This window comes from Mesocricetus auratus, unplaced genomic scaffold (genome assembly GCF_017639785.1).
Source record: "Mesocricetus auratus isolate SY011 unplaced genomic scaffold, BCM_Maur_2.0 Super-Scaffold_100006, whole genome shotgun sequence".
NCBI classification, from domain to species: Eukaryota; Metazoa; Chordata; class Mammalia; order Rodentia; family Cricetidae; genus Mesocricetus; species Mesocricetus auratus.
Window position 1 is genome coordinate 12420685 of NW_024429190.1, and position 25744 is coordinate 12446428.

The following is a 25744-nucleotide window of genomic DNA, read 5'->3' on the forward strand; positions in this document are numbered from 1 at the left end:
TTGCCATCAGAACAGTAGGACCTCTGCTTGAGGAACAGGAAGCATTCAGAAAAGCTGAGGTTGGATTCAGTACACCCAGAAAGTTAAAGCTAAAACATCTAAGAAATGAAGTTGTGTGTCTGTGAGTATTAAGAAAGTGAAACTAAAAAGAGAGTGGAGATGCAACAGAATGAAGAGAAAGGTCTTATATTTCACAAAAGAAATGTATTGAACTCAGGAGTCAGGAGTTTCACCAGTAGAAATTTATGGTAACACATTTTGATTACATGTGTAGGTTAAAAAAAAAAAGCATTACCTGCCAATAAAAATGCAGGACCGATTTTCTTTTAAACAGTAGGTTTACAGACAAAAATGGACCACACACTGCCTGGATAGGGTCAACAGAAAGTTGGATCGGGGTTTATGTGCACCAACTCAGGAAACCCATCTATTGGAGAACGCTGCAGAGAAGAGGACTACTTGTGAATGATACTCCCTCACAACAACCCTGCATCAGAGATTGCCTTCTCAGACAGTCTGGGGTAGCCTAGAGCCCAAGCAGGCGCTTCTAGACACATGTGCACAATTCCCTCACCACCACTTCCCCATCTTCTGCAAACACCATGGGACTTGGGTAGATGGAGGAAACAAATCCCAATGTGGTTTGGATCAAGAGTACAAAGTCACAGCTCTATCTTCAGTGGTCTTCAACAGTAGTGAAGAGTTGGCAGGACTGGAACCAGAATTCTCCCAATGGCCATCAAATGAAGCTCTTGCCCTTCCGGCTCTGAGTAGTTGCCTGAAGCACATGGTCCCTTCTCCTCACTGTTCAGAGTATGGGAGGTGCTGGGCTCTCTGGAACCCACAGAGGACACAGTAGAAAAGCAGCAGCAAAGGCTCTTCAGGAACTAGCACCACTGAGGAAGCCCCCTCTTCCAGAGAGCTCTTTTACACCTGCATACCCTGAGACTCTTAGGTCAACATTCAGAGTGCTATCCAGTCCAGCAATCTGAGCAGTCAGAGCTGTCTACGCTTGAGCTTGGACAGTGTGGTTGATTCAGGCAATGGCTCCTTTAGCAACAAAGTAGGTGGTGTGTTGGGAAATGTGAGCATCAAGAATCATCTCCAAGCTGTCTGGATACAGCCACAGTTAGGGTGACTCTGACAGCTGCTCAGGAGCCTACAGACATTCACAGCCCTTACTGGACACAAGGTCTGTTGTAAGGAGAGTCCTTCTGGTCTGGGCCTGCTTTGATGACCCCTTATGGGTCTTATAGATCTGAGTCCCTGGGGTCATATATTTTTTCATGTCCCATTTTTGATCCTTTAGGAGAAAAATCACCCTGCCCCTGGAGCCTCTCCAGCTCAGGATGGCACTTGCTGCATCCTATCTTGAGGTGCCAGGAGCTCAATGGCTCAGACTCTGTGCCCTTTCCTCGAGAGTCACACAAAAGAAGAATGGTCTCACAGCAGGCATTAACATCTTCTCTTTTAAAAAATAAATATTTATGTAAACTTAGGGAGGAAGATTCAAGGAATCTTCTTCCCAAAGCACAAATGTCTCACATGAGTCAAACCAAGATTAAGCCCACCAACTCACTAATGAAATGCCCTCCCCAGAAGCTGCTGTGCTGAGGAGCAGGTGTTCAGAGGAGTTATCTGCCTCCGAGTTCCTCAGTCCCCTTTGGTGATGAGGTCCTCAATGTAGGCATCCAGCTCGTCATCTGTGTTGATGTCTATGTCCTAGAACAGAGTGGGGTGGGGGTCAGCTGGGGCAAGAAAACAGATTGGGGGTGGGACTGGGCAGGAATTCCATCCTGCTATCTCTTGCCACACTGTCTGCTTCTTGTTCCTGCCCTGCTTCTAAATCTGTTATCCTCTGTCATTACTCAGTGTGCAGGTCCAGGAAAGAATGGGATTCTCTGGTTCTAACCTGCATCCCTCCAACTAACTAGTATCTTATATTGAAAATTTGACTATGCTACTCCCCTCCAGTAATTTTCGGCCCGTGGGTTCAAACCATATACTTAGAGGTTCTTATCAGCTTCAGTGCAAGTATCTTGTCAGAGTCCACTCTGAGCCCCCAAGTCAAGTGGCTTCCCCCAGTCTCTCATTACTTACTTCATAGTACCACCCCATTTGTAGTTCTAGCTTCTCCACCAGCCTGTCTCCAGAGATCAGGCTCCCAGTCTCTACCAGACCCCCAAAGGGCAATATCCCACTTCTCCACTACTCGATTCCACCTGAGACACCAATTAGATAAGGAAGCATCTTGCTTATGGTTTAAAGGGTTTTCAAAGCAAACCGTATGGTCTGTGGGGTCTGGCTGGGACGAAGCCCAAGCAGTTCTAGCCCTTCAGCCCTCCCATCAGGACCCTGAGCAGTCAGGGTTGGAAACACAGACTCCTGTGATTGGATAGAGTCCTGTAAGAAGTCCAGCCCCTCCTCCCTGAGACCAGTTGGTCTAGCTTCTAAGAGAGGGCTGCTGGCTCACCTCCTGTACTTTCTGCAGGAGTGCTACAATGTTGGTCCTCAATTTCTGTAACTTCTCCTCTGTCTCACGAAGCTTTTTCTCAGAAGTGCGCAAGCTCTCTTCTGAGGCTTTTGCCCGTGAGTCAGCACGACTTTGGTAGGAATGGCACAGGTTCTGGAGGCCCACTTCATACTGCTTGAAGTACTCTTTCTGTGGAAGGAAACATGATAGGGGCCAAGAGTTCACAAGTACCCTTGGTTTTATTTCAGTACAAGGGGAAACAGTCCCTTTTGGGATACCGCAAGGATGAGGACACAATGCACTCAGCCAAGTGCTTAGTAAATAACCTGGAAGGCAGGGTCATTTTCCTAGCTCAATCATACCTTTCTAACTCCAGAATAGGACTTCTATATCCAACACAGTGTTAGGACCAAAGATCTACCAAGCACCTACCATCAGAAATTATCTCCAGATTTATACAGTAAATAGTTGTACAGCAACAGAGGCTTTTATTATGAAGTAGTTAAAGGTAGTTAAAAACAATTTAAGTCGTACCCCAGAAACAGCCACTGAGAAAGAGGAAGTTATCTTCATGGGCAAAACCACCACAGGTCCTGGCTGTCCACTGCAGTCTACTCTAGCACTTACTTGTTTCCATGAATTTTGCATGAGTTGCTGCATGGAGGGGCTTCTGACTGCTGTTTTGCTTTACAATCCACACTATGATCTCACACTAGGATGGCAAGAGAAACTTCACATTCTACTTAAAAAATATCTTGACTACACAAAATAAATTGTAAGCCAAATGCAAATATCCTTTAATTGTCAAAGTACTAGAGAACACCATTTACACACTAAAGAAAAAAATGAACAAAACTGAAAGTTTGGTTTTAGAAACTCCAACCAGAAGATCAAAGTTGTGTACTACTACCGGTAACTACTTTTACAAAAACAAACTAGGTGTTATTTTTAGACTCAGACAGTCACACTTGATTCTGTTCTGGGCTGAGTGGAAGTGCCTACTGCTGAGGTCCTTCTGTACCCTGGCTTTTGCTTTCAATTTCACAAGTTGATGCCAAAAGTAACAAGTCAAAGATGTTTGTTCTCCTAGGATCTCTGGAGAGCCCAGTCTAAACAAGGGCAAAAGCCAAAATCTGGGCTGGGTTTACTGTAAGATAAGAAAGAACGTGACAGGACTCATGCTATTGAAGATGCCCCCTTAAAGGGCAGGGCAACAGACATAAATCAACTTCTACGTTTCTGTAAATAAAGCTTTATTTCTTGATGGACTGTCTCTGGATACTTTCAAGCTATAATTGAAGAGCTGAGTAGTTATCAGACACTATATAACCTACAAACCCATTATTATTTGCTAACTGGCTCTGGGCATGGTTCAGGTCAACAATTCCTTCAGCTCCAACCATTTCCTACATAAAAACGAGGCTAAGACTGGCACCCAAAGATGTACCATATCCCTAGCCCTTTCAGCCTGTTGCTGCTCACAAAAGTCTATTCTCTCCCCTTCAGACAGTCCCCTGCACTTACAAAAACAGGCACTTATTGAAACCCTAATTGTTTTTTGGTTCTATGGTTAGGGTTTTTTGGTGTTTTCCCTCTCTACCAAGTGTCAATACTCTCTGGCCACTGCCACAATGTTCATTTCTCTCAGACTTATAGCCAGCTACCTAGTAGCAGCAACTCCACCTCTAGCAAATCTTAAGATGGCAGAAGCAGAAAGCCAGTGGAATCCACTGGGCTATACAAGTCCTCATTATCATCTCAAGACAACACCATCTTCCCTCTTCCTCTCTCTACGTCTCAAGTTCTAGGTATACTGAGTTTAATCTCATTAATGTTGTCAAGGACAGGTTTAAGAAAAAGAAAATAGATGTACTTGTCCTAAATCTGTAAAGGAGCCTCAAGGGGTGAAGCTGGCTTTCTTCTCTGCACATCAGTCCTATTTACTCAAATCGTCTCTTGATAAGAAGAGATGTTGAGATGGTAATAATAAGCATGAATGAGCAACTGGGTGTACAAACCAAGTCAGGCCAGACTCACCAGAGGAAAAGATATTAGTTCTTCTGAATTCATAGCACTCAGTTCTTTCTTGGAGATGGGGAAACTTGGAGGCAAGAAATATCGCAAGCAGTTCCTAAGTAGGAAAAAAGAGAGGGATAGGAACTCAGAATAGCATGGAAAAAGTGAAGAACTACTGTCAGACCTAAGAAAAAGGCTAAAGAAACACAAACCGAAGAATCTGGACTAGGAGATCAATAGTCTCATGGCTGGTACTTGGGGCAGTGGTGTCAGGCTCAATGGGGAGACCATCAGAGGTAGAGGGCTCTGGCAAGGCCACAGCCTGCTGGGCCACCACAGCCTCCTCCTCTTCCTCCTCCTCTTCCTCTTCCTCCTCCTCTCCACCTTCTTGCTGCGTGTCAGGACTCTGATGCTCTGGAGAAGGTGGCTTCATCAGTCGTACATCTTCACTGCCTTTCTCCACCCTAGGGGGGACACAGGGCTTATCATGTCTATCCTAAGCTAAAAGGACACTAAGAAGGACATAAAGGTATCTCTCCCTTAACCCTAGTTGACTTCTGCTATTCTGATCTCCCAGAAGAGGGCATTACCAGCGGTCTCTTGGTGTTGTGTCTGTGGGCACGTAGTCAAACTTCACTTTCCATCGAACCACATTCTTGCCCATCTCTACAGCTGTGACACGGCCTGTGTACCACTCCCGGTTCACACGTACCTCTACATGCAGTCCTTTATCTGAGAATTCAAACACAAGTGAGAATCAGAGAACTACACCAATGTTCCCAACTCAGCCAGCGCTGTATCTGTAAAAGGTAGTCCCAGGTGGAAGTTCCCTAGGTATGCACCCTGAAGTTTAGCAATGGGGATTCTTCATCTGCCATAGAGCCAAGACAAAGGATGAACAACTTACCAAGAGCAAGCACCAAAGGATTAGTGTCAAAACAAGCAAACAAAACAAACCCCCCAGATCCCCCAACCCGTGAATCTCAAGCCAAGCATGATGGCACATGCCTTTAAACCCAGCACTGGTAGACTGAGTCAGAGGATTAAAAATTCAAGGCCAAACTGAACTATCTAATGAAGGTCTACTCAAAAATCTCAAGCATCATAAATGAAGCAAAACATCATGAAGGGATAGATGAGCCAACTACAGACAGAGACCAAGCCCGGGAAGCTGCTGACAGTGAAGGCTCTATTTCCATTTCCACCACTGGCCAACAGGGACCTCCCCAAACTTGCCTTTTTGAGCCTTCTTGAGTTCAGCTGGGTCATCTTCCCCAGCACTGTCTGAGAGCTGCAAGGAGAACAGTCTATTAGAAGTTTCTTCAATGGCCTCTAAAAAGTAGTCTTTTGTGTTACTGCGCACCCATGATCATCAGCTATAACATATCTTCTTATGCTGTCCCTGGTATCTGCCACCTTTATGTACAGAACAGCAGGAAAGGGACACATCGCAAGTGATTCTAGGCCCCTAGTTGTATACCAGTAAGGTATACACCAGTATATACTGACCTGTAATTAGAACAAGTCTCAAGATCCTACCTGGCCCCATGTTTCTAATTATCTGGATAACAAGAGTCCTTGAGAGTCATGAACACTATGGGGACTGGTACACGTCCAGGGAGGCAATCCCTGAGAACCTCATGTGACCACTCACCTCACTTGCTTCCTTCTTTTCCTCCTTCACAGAAAACTTGCCCCGCTTGCATCTCTCTTTCCTCTTCTCAGCTTCTTCTTCAGCCTCTTCCTCATCAGAGACTACAAGACTCCGCTTCCGACCTGAAGTTGCCTAGAGCAGAAGGGTAGAAGCATAAAGGGTCCCTGTTCAGCCTCCAAAATGCAGGAAGATTTTGTGTAGTCAATAGAACTATTGGAAGTTTATGTCAATTCCTACTTGGAATTACTCAGTACACACATAAGCAACCTCCTGGTCCTCATACTATATGGACTTTTGACAATAACTCTTGCAAGAGAAGCTTCTCAGTTTAACCTGTTGAGACCTTCTTGACACACAGTGACCACCACCATAATCTACCAAAGCCCTGTCACCACATTAACAAACTATACCCATACCATAAGACCAGAGGAGCTGACTCAAGTTTACAACAGACCAAGGTTGGGACTGCTGGGTAAAAAACTGTGTAAGTTCTGAGCAAGTCTCATTGTGTAGGTTCCTCCTCTTTGAAGGCATCAGAAAAGCTTTATTTAGTGATCCTAGAACATGAAGGAGGCAAAGCATCTCACCACAGAATGTTTAGCAGGTGGCTCTGGTTTCTTGACCACTGGAGACTTGATGGCTTTTTGAGCAGGGACCTCCCGAAGGTTCTTGGAGTTGGGGAGTAGAGAGGGTGATGAAGGCTGTATAGGAGGAGTAGGTCGGGGTGAAGTCTTGATGGGAGGGTTTGCAGGCTTTCGGGGTGCCTCAGCTAGCTGGAGCAGCCTGGAAGTACTAGTTTCTCCTCGGGCTGCTGGAGCAGGCAGCTTTGGGGGGCTGCTGACAACTGAAGCCTTTCGGAGTTGGTTGGTTGGTCTGGGAGCATGAATAGAAGGCGGTCTGCTAGGAGCATTCTTGATCACTGCAGGTAAAGGAGGTGACCGAGGACGCTGAGGTCTCCTCACAGGTTCCTAAAAAAACCCACAGACAGTGGGAACATTGATCCTTGCTTAAGACACCAGATGAGCCCCACCTCCCTTATGTCCCTGGGCTTTACTTCAGTGGAAGGTCTGGTAGTCACTTCTAAGGGCAATTTCTTCAGGTCAGCTTGTGAGCGGATGGGTGTGGTTTTCTGCAAAACAAATGTAATGATGAAATTGTTTGTAATCTTTCTTTCTGGACCCTCATTGTTTGCCTGGGACAGTGACCAGTTCTATTTCTGAAAGCTTTCTTTTATCACTAGAAGGGCAATATATGTGTGTATGTAAGTACATACATATATATTATTGTGTATACATTTGTACACATTCATAAATATGCATGTCCTTTGTAACTGATTTAGCAACTGAAAGAATGGGGAAATCTTTAAAATTTCTAAAAAAGAAACCAAAAAAGGTATGAAAGGACTGTTGAGGGATTGGTGACATGAGGTAGGCTTCAATATGCTGAAGACATTTCCAGTTAGTAAGTATAGGACACAGAGAAAGGAAACACTTTTGTAACAAATATGACATTGGGGGCTGTAGAGAAGGTTTATTGGTTAAAGGGGCAGGATGGTCTTGTAGGGCACCAGAGTTCAGATCCCATCACCCTCAACTAGTATTGATGCCCCCTTCTGGAATCCACAGGCACCTGTACACATTCCATGCATGAACTCATGCACATAGAGACAGACACGATTTTAAAATAATAAAAATAAATCATTAAAAAAAATGAAATCAGCTGGGCATTGGTGGTGAATGCCTTTAATCCTAGCACTCAGGAGGCAGAGGCATTCAGATCTATGTGAGTTTGAGACCAGCCTAGTCTATAAGAGCTAGTTCCAGGACAGTCTCCAAAGCCACAGAGAAACCCTGTCTCGAACCTCCCCAAAAAAAATGAAACCATGAAATACTTAACATTAAGTACACATGAAAATTTGGTCAACCTTAAGAATAAAAAATAAAATTAATTTTTGCTTATCAAATTTGTAATATAAAGATAATACTCTGCACACTGGTAAAAAGTACAAAATGGGGGGGGTGGGGGAAACATGACTGGGAGGAGAAGAGGGAGGAACAACTCCAATTGGGATATATGAGAGAAGTGATAAATAAAAAAATGCAAAACAATATATCTTTTGCAAGGTAATTTGAGAATTCTTTTAAAGCTTTAACATTTTTCAGACTCTTCTTAAAAATTATCAAGAAATTTATTATGCACTAAAATAATATATGCATATATTAAATATACATGGGATGGTTCTCTGTGACTACTAAAAATTATAGTTTTTTTTTTTTCTTTTTTGGTTTTTCGAGATAGAGTTCCTCTGTGGCTTTGGAGGCTGTCCTGGAACTAGGTGTTATAGACCAGTCTGGTCTTGAACTCACAGAGATCAGTCTGCTTCTGCCTCCCGAGTGCTGGGATTAAAGGCATGCGCCACCACCGCCCTGCCTTAGAGATTTTTAAGTGTTGGCATTCATGTAAAATTGGAAAGAGCTACTCCAAAGAATCTTAAGTCTAAGACCAGCCTGAACTTGAGTTGAATTCAGTGAGACTTAAATATAATATAAAAATAGGTAAAATAAAAATAAAAGTAAAATAAAATAAAATAGGCAGGAAGTCAAAGGCACTCTATAGAGTGAGTTCCAGGATAGCTAGGCCTCCCAGAGAAACCCTGCCCCGAAAAACCAAATAAACAAACAAACAAACAAGGAAAGGGCTAGTTATATAGCTCAGTGGTATAACTTGTCTAATACATACAAATCCCTAGTTTAATTCCTGATGGGAGGAGGAAGGAAAAAAAGTTACAAAACTATTGAGTTAATAGTGTTTTCTTCTATGATAGGATATTTATTTCCTGGAATGCTTATACATTCTAAATACATCAGACCAATTTGGATATATAAACAAAATAGTTTGTTAGCTAAATAATCAGTAAGGTGCACTGGAGAAGTGTTTGGAAAACCTTGGTGGGAACATATGCTGAGTGGAAGGGACAAGAAAGTCACTGAAGGCTTCTATCCTGGACAGACTGCTGACACACACACCTACTTGCCCATGACCATATACCTGAAGAGCTTCTAGCTTTTCCTGTTGCTGGCGAATTTTCTCTGTCAGCTGCTTCTGCTTTTCTTCCTGTGTCTTTAGGTCCTTTTTTAACGTCCCCAAGGGAACCTTCTGCTTCTGTTCAGAAGCTTCACAGCTATAAAGAGAAGAAACTGGTGGCAAAACAATGTTCCAATAGGACAGAGACTTGCTGTCTTGCAACCACCACAGAGCTTCCAATGTATAAAAATGGACAGCATCTCTTCTTCCTTCTTGGGCAGCAACCAAAGATGTAAGCTATGAAAACACTGACCTCAAGAACTACCCTAAGAGTGAAGGCAACAGTGGTGGGACTAGTGAATGTTTTGTTAGCTTCAACTGTCAACTAGACACCGCCTAGAGTCATCTGAGAAGAAAGCCTGAATGACCTAGATCAGACTGGCCTGTGGGCATGCCATGCTTGTCAGGGGCTGCCTTGCTAAGCGACATAGGGGAGCCAAGTCCATTATGGATGGTAATATCCCAAGGCAGTCTTGGGCTGTATACAAAAGCTGGCTAACCCTGAGCCTGAGTTACTGAGCTAGCCTGCCTGACTTCTCTAAATGATGGAGGGTACTTGGAAGTATAAGCCAAACTGCTTCTAGTCCTGATGTCTACCACAGCATGGAGGGAAGAGTAATCACAGTCCTTGTTAAAGAAAGGCTCACCGGTCCTGCTCAGGGTCGGGGTTCATGGAGCAAACCCAAGTATCAGGATAGTCTTTTTCTACTGAGCTCAGCTGGAAGGGGAGGGTCCTCCATTTTAGACACAAATCTGCAAGAGAAAAAATACCCCTCCCTACAGGTTAGCCACACCTATCAACAATTACTGGAATCCAGGCTCCTCATAGCTAGGCCCTCAGCAAATATGTCCTGGACTTTTAACACTCTTAATCTATTATTACAAAACTGATTCATTCACTTTTTATGGACAGACTGCAACAAGGATTAAAAATATCATGGAATCTTAATGCCATCAGCCCTTCCTTCCTCTATGCTCAGTCATTTATACATACTAGATATGACATGGTACCAAACCTACTGAGCCTGGCCCAGCTGGGGTGTGAATTGTCTCCAAGGTAGGCTGACTGTCTACCTCATTAAGAGAAACTGGAGGAACTAGCACAGCCTCAAGACTGTGCTCACAGAGCCACTGCCAGCAGATCTTATTCCTGGCAGAACCCAAGTTTATGAATATTAAGTCAAATCAGAAGGCCGGCATGAGGCTGAAGAGAAGAGTATCACTATAGCAGTCTAGAGAAGAATTCCCACCACTCAACTCACCACACTGGATAGTGGTTGGGATTTCCATTGCCCTCCGGCGTTTGAAACGAAGCTCACTGGATGGGGGTTGGTTCCAGTTGGCAGAAAGATAACCAAATTCATCCCAAAACTTAATGATTCCACGCTGGGCTAGAAGGCAAATGCCAACATATTACATTAGAAGCAAGCTTCACCATTTTCCTAACTAAACTCACTCTTCTCAAGTCATAAAAGCATCCTAAGGCTCAAGATAAAAGAGAGGCTGAGGCCTGGTGGCTGGCCCCATTACCAATGGCGATGTCCTTCCAGTACTGTGCCAAGTGTTCCCCCATTGCTCGAAGTAGATGCCGGTACTCCTTAGCATCAGCGAAGTCCTGCTTGTTATGTGTAGGCTCCAGAACCAAGTAGGGTACATCAACAACCCCAACAACCCCACCACATGCCCTGCAAGGACAAAGAGGTCATAGCTGTAACCAAAACTCTTCTGTCATTCACCCTGGGCTGGAAAACTCTCTCCTAGAGCAGTACTCACATGCCCCCTTCCAGCTGTGGGCCCACTTTCTCATACATCTTGATCAGACGGCTACAATTGTAGATAAACATGCCATCTAGGTCCCGATGTTCAATATTGACTCCAAAAACAAAATTCAGTTCCTTGGGTTCTTTGAGTGCTCTAGTAAAGAGAAGAAAAAAAAGATTATGCCTATTAACTTATTAGCACAAAAACAACATGGTGATAGTGTTAAGCTTTCTGAGACATATTAAAATTTTCCATTCCCATTCAATATGTGATGTTAGACTTGATAAGTATCTATACTGTTCAGTGACCCTCCATATAAACACAGAATTCTGGTTTTTTTTTAATATAGCAAAAGAGGGATGGATTTAAATATGAATGTATTACTGTGAAACTGCTGCAAATCTCTGCAGAGTTAGACAGAATAAATATAACATTATAATCATACCTTCCTTAAAAATCTCAATTATGTAACAGCAATAGTTTAGTTTGTTTTGTTTTGTTGTTTTTCCAAGACAAGAGTCTCAGAACTCCCTCTGTAGACCAGCAGAGAGCCACATGTCTCTACCTCCCAAGTACTGGGATTAAAGGTGTTCACCACTATGCCTGGTTTATATAATAGTTATTTTTTTGTTTGTTTGTTTTATAAGATAAGGTTTCTCTGTATTGGTTTGGAGGTTGTCCTGGAACTCGCTCTGTAGATCAGGCTGGCCTCTAACTCACAGAGATCCGCCTGCCTCTGCCTCCTGAGTGCTGGGATTGAAGGTATGAGCCACCAACACCTGGCCTACAGGTAATAGTTTTAAGGACAAAAAATTAACAAGAATACGTGAGAGAAGACACTCAAATGACATGTCAAGGAAATCTTGGGACAAGTTAGAGTGAAGTGATCTGAAACTTCCTCCTGTGGCAAGGAAGCAACCTGGAGTCTAGCTAGGAACCTATGCCCTAGAGCCTGAGAAGCTCTACAGAGTTAGGGACTTGATGATTTAGACCCAAAACAATATATTCTAAATGAAAAGGCACAAAACTCAATTGTATTATTCTACATTTATAACCAGTGGACAGAATGAATTATGAACATATAATAAGAACACATAATTTTCAGAAGAATAAGGGAGTTTTACATTTTTTATTTAAATGTTTATATATTTCAAGTTTTGCACAATGGGGCATTTTATACAACGTTAACAGAACAGAGTAAGAAAAGGACAGCAGTGTGAATGAAGTGTTGGCTCTGCCTGCCTTCTAAGCATTTTCAATCACAGCAGTGATGGTTTTCTCAAAATAAACTTGGCACCAAATGGCAACCTGTTGGTACAAATGCTACATGATTTTAAAAGACCAAAGGGTTGTACAAGTACTCACCGCTGCTTGGCATCCTTGATCCTCTTCTTGACATCAGCTTCTCTACGCAGGGTGATGGCTGTATTCTGGACCTGCCGCAACATCACCTGCAAATACATGCCCATCAGGAGAGGGGAAGAGGTGCTTTATGCTACCTACATAAGTAATAGATTTCCACACTGATAACACCTAGATGCTAAAACATACCTGAAGGTTATTTCTTTATACAGAAAAGTGACCTTACTGTTTTTCATTTTACTAAGGTCAGGATACTAGATCCCAATGCCATATATGTTAGGACTTACCCTAGAGTCCCGTGTCAGGTCTCCACCCATGCGAACTTCTAATGTCCGAGCTTTGCTCTCTGCCTCCCGGGCCTTCTCTTCAGCTAAACTCAGAAGAAATCAAAAGTTCAGAACTCTGTCATCCTTCCTTGATCCACAGAGCCGTCCCTGCTGCACATGAAGTGTATGCTAACAAGGAAAAAGCCACCTAGAGAAGCAATGGCCACAAGGGGCAGCCTCTGGGCCTGAACTACACAACTGTTTCAGAAAAAACAGTAACAAAAAAAAAAACAAAAAACAAAAAACAAAAAAACAAAAAACCCAGTTGACATTCAAAACGGTCACAGACAATATGGCACATGGTTATAATTCCAGCACTCTGCAGGCTAAGGCAGAAGGATCATTGAGTTTGAGGCCAACATGAGATATAAAGTAAGTCTATCTCAAATAAAATCATAACCCCAGAGAGAGGTTTTTTTGTTTTGTTTTGTTATTCGAGACAGGGTTTCTCTGTATTGTTTTGGAGGCTGTCCTGGAGCTCGTTCTGTAGACCAGGCTGGCCTCAAACTCACAGAGATCCACCTGCCTCTGCCTCCCAAGTGCTGGGATTAAAGGCGTGCGCTACCAACGCCTGGCTGAGATTACTTATACTTCATAGTTTCTAAGCTTCACAAATGAATTACAATAGTTAAAAAAAAATTACCCAATGGAAACTCAACTTTCAACACGAACTTGAACCTGAAGAATGCTTTAGACACTTACCCCCACCACACAGCTGAGAAAATTGTAGTTATTCCTGGAGAGAAACCTTGTATGTAGTATGAAATATTTCTTTCTTTCTTTTTTTTTTTTTTTTTTTTTTTTTTTGGTTTTTAGAGATAGGGTTTCTCTGTATTGTTTTGGAGGCTGTCCTGGAACTCACTCTGTAGACCAGGCTGGCCTCGAACTCACAGAGATCCGCCTGCCTCTGCCTCCCGAGTGCTGGGATTAAAGGCGTGCGCCACCAATGCCCGGCAGTATGAAATATTTCAACTGGTCTTGAATCTGTATCTGACTTGGTATCTGACTTAAATAAGAATCTATATGTGTGCTTTATGCCACTTCAGCTCTGCATAAAGCCCTGTAAGCACTGGGAGGAGAGTCTAGTCTGAGAGACAGGGCAGATGGGATTAGATATAGGGAGAGTTAGAGAAGAACTGGATTCAGGTAGAATAGTCCAGGCTTTGGATGCAAGCAGTGCCCCCAACTCCATTCCTCCTCCTAACACAGGGAGTAGCATTACCAATTCGTGCTACATGCTCTGCTTTCTTCACTTCCTGTTCTGCTCGCGTCTTGAAACGGCTTGATGTATACTTGTACATTCTGAAGAGTAGAAAAAGCAACCTGAGCAACAAGCAGCAGTGGGGCAGACAACCAACTTGAACAGCTCAGGAAGCACCTGGTTTCCCCCTATGCGGTGCTACCCTGGCTCCTCCTGATGAAACAAATCCAAGCTTACTTTAGTAAAATGATTCAGTTCCTTACTCAATTTACCCCTGGTCTCCTGATGTGTCTTTGGTGTTCAGCAGGCATCACTAATCTCATAGCAGGAGCAAACCTTGGTAATAAGCCACGGCTTTTCCTTTCCTGTTAAGGGTCTATAGGCCCTGAACTTGAGACAAGACAGCTCCCTGTGCCACTCCCCACATCTCAGAAGGCACTTCCCTCAACGGGTCTGGCCAGCCAACCCAGCAGCCTGCCGTCACTTCTGTCCTTACCAGGGAGATGACTCTCTGTGAACAGGTGCAATCAGCAGTGTTAAGAGCCCTCTCACTGCGCCACCCTCACATCACTCCAGAGAGCTGCAGCCAGGCCCCATTTCCCAGCCCAAGTCATGATAGCTAAGCACTTACCTGGGCTTATACAGGCAGCAGGAGAGTCTCTTGGTCTGCACCTTGTGTCCATGAATAAAGATCCTCATCCGAGGATCAATATAGAGCACAGCAGCATAGGCTCGGAAGGAGCGTCGCTCTGGCTTCCTGGAGATAGCAGGAACTGAGAAGTACTGTCTCCATACCACAGTAAGCCCAAAGCTACGGACTGACCACCTCTCTGCAGTCCCTCACCTTTCATTTCATATCCTGGCTTCTCGTGACACCAGGATGGTCCCTCATCATAGGTACTAGTTCCCGCCCTGTCATTTCCCTAGCACAGGTGCCTCACAGACACCTCATCTGGCCCTTACAGAGAACCTAGTGAAATTTAACCACCACTAGATCCAGGCCTCAGTTTCTTCTGTCAAATGAAAGAGTTGAACAGGGAATCATTAATCTTTGCTTTAGTTTCGCTGAGGAGCCACCGTCTGCTATTAAGCAGGTAGGAGGAGCTCTCAGCTCTATCAATACTGCCACAAGAGAAAGCCAGGAAAGGGACTTTCATTTTTCCCTGAAGTCATCTCCTAAGGGAGTAAAGACCAGTCCAGGGCCTGCCACCCTTCCAGCCATACTCACGTGCCCTCTGGGGAGGTCTCTGCCATCTGGATATCTTTTGGATTTGAGATTATGTCTAGTTCCGGCTCTCCATTGTCCATGAGCTTGAGATTAAAGATGATCACCAGTGTTCCTGGGGAACAGAAATCCTTTCTCTCTGCCAGCCCGCCCTGGCTCACTCCTATGCTACCAGAGGCTCTAGAGCTCCTGGGTTCTCTGGGCTACATGTCCAAAGCCTACTCACCACTATTTCCGGGAATCTTCATGAACTGGGCCATCACTTGCTCCTCGGTGTGGAAGGGAGAGTACTTGTAGACGAGTTCTGTCTCAATGGCAAACTTCTCCACATTGTCTGTGACAGGTTCCCGTGTTCGAGCATTCCAGGTAGGCAATGGGACTATCACCTTTGTTTTGGGTGAGCACAGACAGACACTGTGATTGGTGCTCCAGAGCCATCTTCCCCCAAACATGCAGCTTTCTTGTCTCTTCAGATGTGTAGTCTGGCATCAAGTCTGCGGCTTCCGGTCCTTCCCCAAACTCCTATCACTATGCTAGTCTGTGCTTTGGAGATCTCTGTGCCTATCTGGGATATCTTTGGCCATTTCATTAATTTGGTAAAAATTCTACTTTAACCATTAAGGGAAAATAAATTTGCAATTATCTAGTGAATCTAGAGATACAAAATATAACCTACAACTCAGAATTCTACTTCTGGTTTAATACCCCCAAAGGAACTTCTGCACATATTTCCCAACATATACATAAAGGAATAACCCAAATATTCACTATGGTAATAAAAATGAACAAAGGCACAGCTATAAACATCAACATGGATGGATCTCACAAACACAGTATTATCTGAAAGATATACAAGTGAATTTCTATATTGTCAGTTCATGTGTACACATACAAAAACTAATACTAGTGACAAACAATGACTCCTACTCCCCAAAAAGGAAGTGATCACTCTAAAAGTTACCAGAAGGTGACTTCCCCCAGGGGTACACTGAGGACTACAAAGGTCAGGTGTTGATGGGGGTTTCGAACTCTGGTTTATAATTATGGCTACTATGTGCTTTATTGTAATAATTCCTCAATATATATGGAATTTGATTTTATGTCTAATTAAAAAAAATCCCCTTTCTTTAAAAATTTTCCCTAGTGGCTTCATCATGTCCTCATCCCTTGATCAAAGTCAGCAGCCCTTGCAGAGCCCAAGAGGGGGCTGGCTGAAGGGATTCACTCTGTGCAGCAAACCAAAAGAAGCAAGAGGTTCAAGCCAACCGCCCCCACATTAGACAAAGGAATTCAGTATCTTAACGCTGCCTGGGTGATAACTTGTTAGGAGTGCCAACACTGCTGGTTTTCTAAGCTTCATGCTGAAATCATTCAGCCACAAGGGCTGGTTTGGACACATTCCTCCTAGGCTGAAAATGATCTTATTTTGAAATCTTGGCAGAGTCTGCACTAGAGTACAATCCAAAACAGTGACCTTCTACCTCCAAGTAAGGAAAAAATTTCATCTAGCTTTTCAACCAAGGGAATCAAGTTCTAGTTGTTTTCTGTGAATGTGTATCTATACCCAGGTGAGTGAGGACAGCACCACTTTAAATTGTAGGCATCAACTTTCACTACTGCTCCTACTTGGCACTTCTTCAGCTTTTATGTCACAAATTTCCCAGTTTTCTTCCTAGACTTTCTCCTCACACATACTTTTCAATGTTGGCCTGCTTGGATCTCAAGTCCTTTTCTTGCTCAACTGTTTTTTAAAGTGATCTTATCTGCTACCAACAATCCCAGAGCCTAGGACTGGGGATGTAGCAAAAAAAAAAAAAAGGAAAAGAGATACTGTCCCCAAACTCCAGACACAGACTTCACTTGCATGCCCCAAAATAGTTTACAGTGTCTTCTCTCCACATTGCTCCTCTTCCATTCATTCCCCAGATAATGGCCCATTATCTCCAACTGCCACACAGAACTCACAGGTCTCTTTCATCCTTTCCTTTACCGCTCTAATAATCATACTAGGAACTGCTTGATTAAAATCCCATTCACTCAAACAAGGCCCTGAGCATTAGCCCAACCTGGTCACACTCTGTTCTCCAAAGACCACTTCTCTCCCTAGCACTAACCTCAGGAGCTTAAGAAGGATGTTCTCACTGACTCAAGACTCCTTCACCAGGCAACATTTCTGAATATCTCGGCCCAGGCTGTCTCCTGTCCTATCTTCTAGAAGTTATAGCCTCTGTGTATCTCTCTCCAAATATGCTGAATAGGGTAACAAATAGCATCTAGTAGATGAACAAAACAACTGAGTGGATAAATAAAAATGGTAGGAAAAGGTACCAGTTTTAACTTCAGTTAGTTTACCACAAATCTATGCTCAGATCTCAACAAATTCAATCACTGCTAACCAACACAGAATAGATTGAAATTCTCAATTGGATAATCTACTTATGGAACAGCTATGAATTTCTTTCTACTCATCCCAGATCCCCACCTCATGCTCTAGTCTCATTCTCAGAAACAGAACAGCTGTTCTCTGAAGTACTTTGAGATATCACTTCCCCTGTCATAAAAGTATTATCTGCCTTACCACCTTCCAACATATACATCCCACCCATCTCAACCCATAAGAGCAGGAAAGTGCTCCAATTTTACAACTCCAAGGAGTTCAGAACCATAGATAAATCCAGTAAATGGCATGTGGCAACTCAAGCCACAAGGATAAAACCTACTTCATCAATGCCTTCTTCCTCATGAAAGGTACGAGACAGGAAGAGGCAGGTCATGGTGTCTTCCTTCTTAGTGAAGAGGATAAAATCCTTCCCAATGCGCATTGAGCCCCTGAAAGGGAAACAGGAAACAGATCATTTTCCCAAGGACTCAAAGCTCATCTGAAAATGGAGAACACATTCTGGGCACAACTGAGCATGACCAGAGGGCTCTCCTCAAGGCCACCAACACCCCAGTCCTGGGGAGTCCCACAGCCCTTGTCCCCTCCTAATAGTCTCTAATTCCTTAGTCTATAACCTATAGCCTCCTTGAGCAAACTTCCCTTCCATACAAGGGTTTCTCACCATCCTCCAAGAATATATTTACTCAGACCACAAGCCCCAGGTTAGTTTCTCTCCCAGCTTACTGTCACAGCCATAACAAGTGAACCTGCTTGAGCTCTAGGTTCAAGGGGTCCTCTATGACACCGTCGAGTTTAACTCTAGTAGTAGACACCTTGAACACATCTTCTTTTTGAGCAACATCCTGTTCCTATCCTGTCCTTTCACTAACACAGAATCCCCTCCTGTCCACTGTCAAGAGAAGAGTCAAAAGACAGTCTCACAAGTCTTTCAAAAACCAGCACGAATGCAACATTTATCAAAACACGACTTATTTTTGATCAAGCAATCAGGCCCAGCTCAAAATTTGATCTCTGAACTTAGTTCAAGGAGGCCTATATCTATGTCCAGTAACTCTAGACATTCTCAGTCTCAGAATTGCTTTGCTACTTTGAGCTAATTCTGATACAGCCTTGAGCTTGTCTTCTACAAGGCAGTTTGGAGCTTGGCATACAGCAGAGAAGAAGAGCACTTGCCTAGCATGTGCAAGGGCCTGGGCTCAATCCCCAGAATCAATGGAAAACAAAACTGAACGTCTAAATGGAATCAATGGCTTCCTTCCTGTTTGGCCATGTTAATCCCCTATGGAACAGGCAAAGACAGGCTTTTCCAGACAACACAGGACAGGGCAGAAGTATGAAACGGCAGTAGAAGAACTATCCACTCAACAGTGAGGCTGTTTAGCTCCTTTTTTCTGAGTAGCTTCTTGGCTTTATAGCTATTATCTCATTAGTCCTTACAATACCCCTGGGAGAAGACAATGGTAGGAAGCCTCATTAATTTCTATATACAATCCAGAATGGCATAGCAGGCACACAAATGAATGCCATGTCCCATTTCCCAAGCACTCAGGAAAACTCCCAAGACACTACACAGATACCCTGAGGGCTATCAATTCTCATTTTCCTGAAGACAGGGTTCCTTTCTCTTAAATCTTTTTCCTGAGGCTTGTGGACAGCATTGCCCTTACTCAAATTTGGCAAGACTTTCTTTATACATCTTTTTTTGGCTTCTGTTTTTTGTCCCTGACTACAGGGTCTGGTTAGCAGAAACTCCAAAACACCAACTTCTTTGCTATACCCTATGCTCACCACAAATTACCTCATATAACTTCTGAACTTTGAACACTAGATGGCTCCAGTTCAACAGGCTCTTCATAAAAGCCTCCTAAACTTGTTGACAACCACATTCTAGCCCTATACCGTTTCTGCTCAGGATTCTAAGTACTTTTTGAGTCACATTTTACTGGTTTCTGAGAATATCAGAAGTTAGAACCTCATTTTCTAGGTTAGGAAACCATCAGAGAGGTAAAGCTGGGTCTGCAGAACTGATAGGACTAGACAGGAATTGGCTCTATTGGAGACTTTGGTTTTTACAGGTCTTAGATTACCTTTTCAGAATTCTCTAGGGAAGGTTCCCACTGTGATCACAGACTAGGGACTCTCAAAGCTTTGATCATACTTTGCAAATAGGATCAATTTTCAAGAAGCCCCAACTCTAGTGATTAAATGGCTAGATTGAGATCTGAACTTAGACCAAAGTGCAATGGACACTCACCCCCATTTTTTAATCAGAAAGACCTGGTTCATATATTTACTCTTCACATAAATACCTTTATACCATTAGGCAAGTCACTTCACTCCTGTATATCCCAACTTCTTCATTTGAGAATGTTAACAAAACCTACCTATCATAGGCTAAAGTGTAGTTTAAATGATATCATCCATACAAAGTTTTTAGCACATGGGCAATGTTTATTATTATTATTTGGTTCCTGCCCTGAGAAGAAATCAAAGCCCAGGACCAGGCTCCAAGTTTCTTTGGAAGCACTCTCTTCTCACCTGAAGCACAATGCACATGAGGTCCAATCAAGACTGTTGACAGATCAAACCACCACCCTTTCTCAAATAAAAAAACACGTTTCCACAGCAAAACTAGAACATGACTCATAATTCCATTTGCACAAACTCCAATTCCACTAAATCTTATTCCATCCAAAGGTATGCACAGCTGGAAGTGAGCATTTCAGAAATAGAAACCTTTCTCTTCATTCAAAACAAAACACATTCTAAGCACTAAACAAGTGGTAACCAAGACCTAAGGGATTAATCCCAATAGACTGAAGGTATAAGATGGGTCTCCTGCTATATGGCCTTACAGAAGGTCCACATAGGGTACTCCAGGCAACTGTGTTTCTTTTATTCACTCTGGATCCCCAGTGTCTGGAACAAGCATACTGATACATTGTGAAATGACTCCTTTGCCATCTCAGATACGCCCCAGGCCCAGAATAGAACCACCCATATTCTTTTTTTTTTTTTTTTTTTTTTTGGTTTTTTTGAGACAGGGTTTCTCTGTGGCTTTGGAGGCTGTCCTGGAACTCGCTTGGTAGTCCAGGCTGGTCTCGAACTCACAGAGATCCGCCTGCCTCTGCCTCCCGAGTGCTGGGATTAAAGGCGTGCACCACGAGCCACCCATATTCTTAAACACGAGATAAAAATATCATTCAATAAGAAGAAAAAGACAGTTCTAGAGAACAATGTTTTAGATATTCATACTACTCAATCTACTGGGAAAACTCAGCTAGACAGTTGGTAAACTACCCCCGATCATCATATCTTTCTGACTCTCCTACTGCTCCAGAGTTATAGTCCTGGAGGGACAAAAAGATGAACAGCAAGAACATATCATGTGATTTTGTACCCAGCCCTACAACAGGCTTTCAGTATACGTACGATTTTAATCCATTGCCATACTGCCCAATTTGTGTGGACTCAGGAGTTCGTTTGGCTGACTTCCCAAACTGGATCACGCTGGCAGCATCACCTCAAGTGGTAGAAAAGAGAAAGTAAAAAGTTAGCATTTCCCCCCCAGCCTTCTCAAAGTTAAGAGATATGAGTCATGTTAAACACAAGCATGGCTCCGTGCCAGCAAAACCTCTCTCCAAAGACATTCAGTCATGAGGTACAGGAGGGTAATCCTTCCTTAGTCCATCAATACCACCACAGTGACCTGTGTTGTTACTAGAACATGGTAAACAGTCTCAGGGAAAGAAGCCTCATTAGTTATGGCTCCAGGATGTTGGTCAAGCTGATAAATACATTGTTGGGAGACAGGTAACCAAACTGATTTCAGCTTGACATTCGTGTTGTCTAAACATCTCCTATGTTAGGACAAGACCTGGCAAACACAGTGTAATTAAGCCTGAGATGTTGCAACAGGCTTCTTATTCCCCAGGTGGATCTTCCAGCCACAACAGTGAGGCCACAGAAAAGCAACTTTAATAGTAAATTGTTAAGCTCAAAAGAAACAATCATAAACAACTTACTCGGATCCATTCCTGCTCCATCATCCAAAAAGCAAAGCATAAATCCTCCTCGAAGGTCTTCTCGTCTCTCTGTAAAACAAACAGTTGCCATTACTGGGCTGTTACTACTTACGGGGTGGCAACCTGGGTACAGAAGGTGAATCAAAGTAAAGCCTGGTACAAAAGGGTTACGTCAAGTCTAGTTTCATCTAATAGTTTTAAGCCAGCATGAGTTAAACTTCAGAGTCCTTGAAGATGTGAAGCTTCTCTAGTGCTTTTTTCACAAGTCTTCAGATAATCTACTAGAAGAGATCAGTACTTAACATTCAAGACCACTGAATATGCATATCTTTTATATATCTTTTTTTCTTATATATCATACCTTATGATTTACTATTACATCTGCCCAACGCCACGGATCCCAAATCATTTAAGTAGTCTATTTTGTACTACACCTTATCAGCTGTTCAAATTCAACAGGGTACCTTCCTTTGTGATTTAACCTGAGGTATCATTCAAATGATGCCAGATGTAGTAGTATAAACTCAATGTTGGCAGCTGATACCTAAAAGATTAATTACTATGTTTATACATGATCACCTCTAGACTAAATGGAAATTGTGAGCTATCTGTATTCACTGTCATATCCCCTCCTAAAAAGAAGCGAAATGGCACAAGATGCAGCAATGGTTCTTAGTTCTGGGATAGACCTGCCTGATCAGAATTACAGTCCTCTCGCAATAAGATATAGCACAGCTGGGGCAGAGCTTCCTAGTCAACAGGAGGGGGACACAACAGACTGTGGCTGCCATTTCAGTAAGTACATGAAGAAATCTTAGTAGCTGTGTTATGCAGGACCAAATGCCAACTCACAGCAGGCAGTAACAATAGAAAAGATTATCAAATGAGGAAAAAGGCTATACTAATTTTCAAGGTGCCTTTTAATTCAATGAAGACTATGTAAACAATGGCAAAGCTAGTCTTAGAACAGATATATAGATATAAAACAGAAGAGAGTGAGGCAGAAACTGAAGCAGGGGACCCAAATAAACCATATAAATAACCACTTACATCAACCTCCCCATGCTATTCATGGTCCACTACTCAGCACAAGAATAAAAGTAACTTGTCTATTAAAAAGAAGAAAGTCAGTATAAAATAATCTAGAGTGAGTCCCAAAGAACCCTAATCCCTAGAGGAGAATCTAAGCTTCAGTTCACTTTGTACAATTATCTATCCTGACAAATCTGTTTTAAATGCTTTGTTTTCCCTCAGGGTAAAACTAAGTGAGTCATAACTGCCTTCTACTAAATAGACAAACTAATGTAGATTAAAATACTATTTTAGATGGACCATAAACCACAGAGATTTTTAAGTATCTCTCAATATTCAAGAGGCTGACACTTCATTACAAATGTCTCCTCAAAGTTCCAGAGTGAGGTTCTTCCTGGAAGATCCTAGTACATGAGAACATTTCTCCCTAAGGAAGTACCACTTATCAAGATCTAGGTAATCCAAGTGAAATGTGGCAAGCAGGAACAAGGTTTTTTGTTCTTGTTTTTAAAGTATTAAAAGTTTTGTTTCCATCCATAAGAAACACATGGAGACTCAAACTGGGTGAGGTACAGAGCATGATGGCAGCAGTGTCCTAGCACCTGCCCAGAGATACTTGCTGTATGCTATGCCACAGAATTATATGAAGATTTGGGATCTAAAAATTGTTTTGAGCCAAATGCATTTGAAAAGTACCACTGAAATTCCTTGAAAAATACCCAGGAAATTACTTTCTAGGCCTTTGTGTTAGGGTAAGGTTGCTAGGCTATTTCAACACAGTTATCACTTCAACTGTGGGTTCAAGTTCCCCTAATTCAACGATTTATCTCAAAGGTCTCCTTGGATTTTTGGTTGCATTTTTTATTTTTGTTTTTCAAATGGGGCTAGAGAGATGATTCAGAGATTCAGAATAAAGCTCTTGCAGAAGACGCAAGTTCTGTTCCCAGAAACCATATTGGGTGGCCCATAACTTCAGCTCTAGAGGATCTAATGCTTTCTTCTTGCCTCCAATGTGAACCCCCACATGTGGGGCACACACACACATAAGGGGACAAGGGGGTGGAGGGAATCTTTTTTAAAGTTTTTTCATCCAGTTTAAAATATTGTAAAACTATAGAGCCCAGGTTGGCCTTGAACTCCCCAAGCAACAGAGATGATTGAACTGATTCTCTTGCCTCTATTCCTGAGCATGTACTACAATATCCAGCTTCTTACTGTTTTGACTGTTCCTTCAAAGTCTAGTTATCTATCTGTAACCACTTGCAGTGTGCCACTTCTTAATTAGAAATTAGCTTCTTAGAGCAAAGGCCTCATCTCACCCTCTGAACTTTCCCCAAAGCAAATAGAAAGCACACTGAACACTCCATTTATAATCTAATTTTCCTAAATTTCCTTGCTAAAATTTACCCAATGAAGATGGTAGAAGGGAACAAAGATGATCTTTTCTTATAGCTTCTTACAAAGACTCAACTATGAGGATGTGTTCCTTCAACATCATTTGAAGTAGACAGTCATTTTTCTTTATCTTCTGGGTAATGGTTTGAATAGTCGTGGTTTCTTTGAGAGGTAACTGTCAGCACTCCTGCATGCACACTCAGCTATGGCTTGGAAAGGTGGCACCATCTAGGAGATTTAGCAATCATCATCTTGAAGTCTCTTACAATACTACTTTCATTTCTTCTAAGTCTAGAAAGTTACATAGTATGGCCCTGTCTAAAACTCCCAAAACAACAGCTTCAAAGTATTTCTACCACTTTGGCAGCCTTTTCAACAGAAGGCTTTCAGAATTTTGGCAGGAGAGCTGATATGTAGGGGTTATGAATGCCTTTTTTCCTTTACTCCAAAAAAATTTAGCCTAAGTACTTCGTCTTATCTAGAGTCTTCCTCACAATTTAACACTAAGGGGTCTATATTTATTCCCATTTATCAAATGATTTTATGAAGAGGGATATCTAATAACTGTATATTCCACATAAACAAAGACTTTCAAAAGCTAGGCATGTTGCTCAAAATATGATCAAAAAATCTTTCAGATTTCAGAAAAGAATGTCAAAATATATCACATTAGCCAAATTGGGTTTAAGAATGGTCTTCTCCATTGTTCAAGTTTTTTAGTATCAAAATGATGAAAAGGTATTGATTGAACAGACAGAAAACAAACTTTTAAAAAGGAAATAAAAGATCAATGGCAATAACTAAAAACTCACTGGTACCATAACTCTAGGACAAAGATGACCTTATACTATAACAGTAGAGCCAATTAAGCAAAACAGTGGAGGCTCCCACAGCATCCACTTTTAAGCCTAACATTTCAAAGAGATGGTCTGTGATGGTTATTCTTGGTTATCAAGTCGACTACATCTGGAATTAATTGGAATCCAGAAATGAAGGGCAGATCTGTGAGAATATTTTTTGCTTGGTTTGAAGTGGGTGGATTCACTTCTTGTCTGGGCCTCTGAGGAAGGAAGACATATGCCTTGATCTGGATCCACCTTTAATCTGGCCACACTTTCTGCTGTAGCCAATAGAAGGACATGGACGATGGAAGCTTTTGTCTTTGCCTGCTTGCTCTCACCTTGCTAGCACTTCACTGTCATTAGAACCTACTTCTTTGGGATTCCAGCACACACTGAAGACTATCTGAGATACAGTCTTGCGAACTGACCAACTACTGATTCTTGAACTTTCCATTCACAGCCAGCCACTGTTGGATTAGCTGCACTGAAGCCTGTAAGTCATTCTAATAAATTCCCTTTCTATACACAGAGATTCATTCTATAAGTTCTGTTACTCTAGAGAACCTTGAATACAAATTTTAGTACCAAAACTGGCTCTAGAACTGAAGTACAAGGATGAATCCTTTTAAGTGACTGTAACAAGATTTTCAATTTGCCAATACCTACAGTTACTGAAGTCTCCTCACTTATTGCCTCTCCTGGGAATTCAGAGAGTACTGAAAGACCATGGTGTGAACCATATGATGAAATAAATGCATTAGATTATCCTGATTCACCAATTGTGAGTGGGAAGGGATTTGGTGACTCTGTATGTGAAACTTTAGACAGTGGGGAAAAATAAAGAAAAGGATAGGGATGAGCTCTGTGATAAAAAAAAAAAAGTAGTCAACCAACTTCTGGCATCTCAGAATACGGAGGACAACAAAAAAGAGTGATAAAACCTACCA

General features: G+C 42.5%; 1 protein-coding gene across 1 annotated transcript in view; it reads right to left on the minus strand.

The window, feature by feature from the left end:
- Window positions 1–220: 220 nt before the first annotated feature.
- Morc2 (MORC family CW-type zinc finger 2) overlaps window positions 221–25744 on the minus strand; it is a 38121-nt gene continuing 12597 nt past the window's right edge. Inside the window, exons 4-26 of the mRNA XM_005068912.4 lie at window positions 21529–21597; window positions 20936–21026; window positions 17823–17931; window positions 15329–15488; window positions 15106–15217; window positions 14509–14634; window positions 13899–13978; window positions 12638–12720; window positions 12354–12439; window positions 11001–11141; window positions 10758–10912; window positions 10490–10618; window positions 9875–9980; window positions 9192–9324; window positions 7198–7272; window positions 6731–7111; window positions 6144–6275; window positions 5726–5780; window positions 5080–5221; window positions 4702–4953; window positions 4511–4604; window positions 2474–2662; window positions 221–1722 (exon numbers count right to left, since the gene is read on the minus strand). Of these exons, the coding sequence (XP_005068969.1) occupies window positions 1654–1722; window positions 2474–2662; window positions 4511–4604; window positions 4702–4953; window positions 5080–5221; window positions 5726–5780; window positions 6144–6275; window positions 6731–7111; window positions 7198–7272; window positions 9192–9324; window positions 9875–9980; window positions 10490–10618; window positions 10758–10912; window positions 11001–11141; window positions 12354–12439; window positions 12638–12720; window positions 13899–13978; window positions 14509–14634; window positions 15106–15217; window positions 15329–15488; window positions 17823–17931; window positions 20936–21026; window positions 21529–21597 (2969 nt within the window). The 3' untranslated portion in view covers window positions 221–1653. The remainder of the gene's footprint in view (window positions 1723–2473; window positions 2663–4510; window positions 4605–4701; window positions 4954–5079; window positions 5222–5725; window positions 5781–6143; window positions 6276–6730; window positions 7112–7197; window positions 7273–9191; window positions 9325–9874; window positions 9981–10489; window positions 10619–10757; window positions 10913–11000; window positions 11142–12353; window positions 12440–12637; window positions 12721–13898; window positions 13979–14508; window positions 14635–15105; window positions 15218–15328; window positions 15489–17822; window positions 17932–20935; window positions 21027–21528; window positions 21598–25744) is intronic.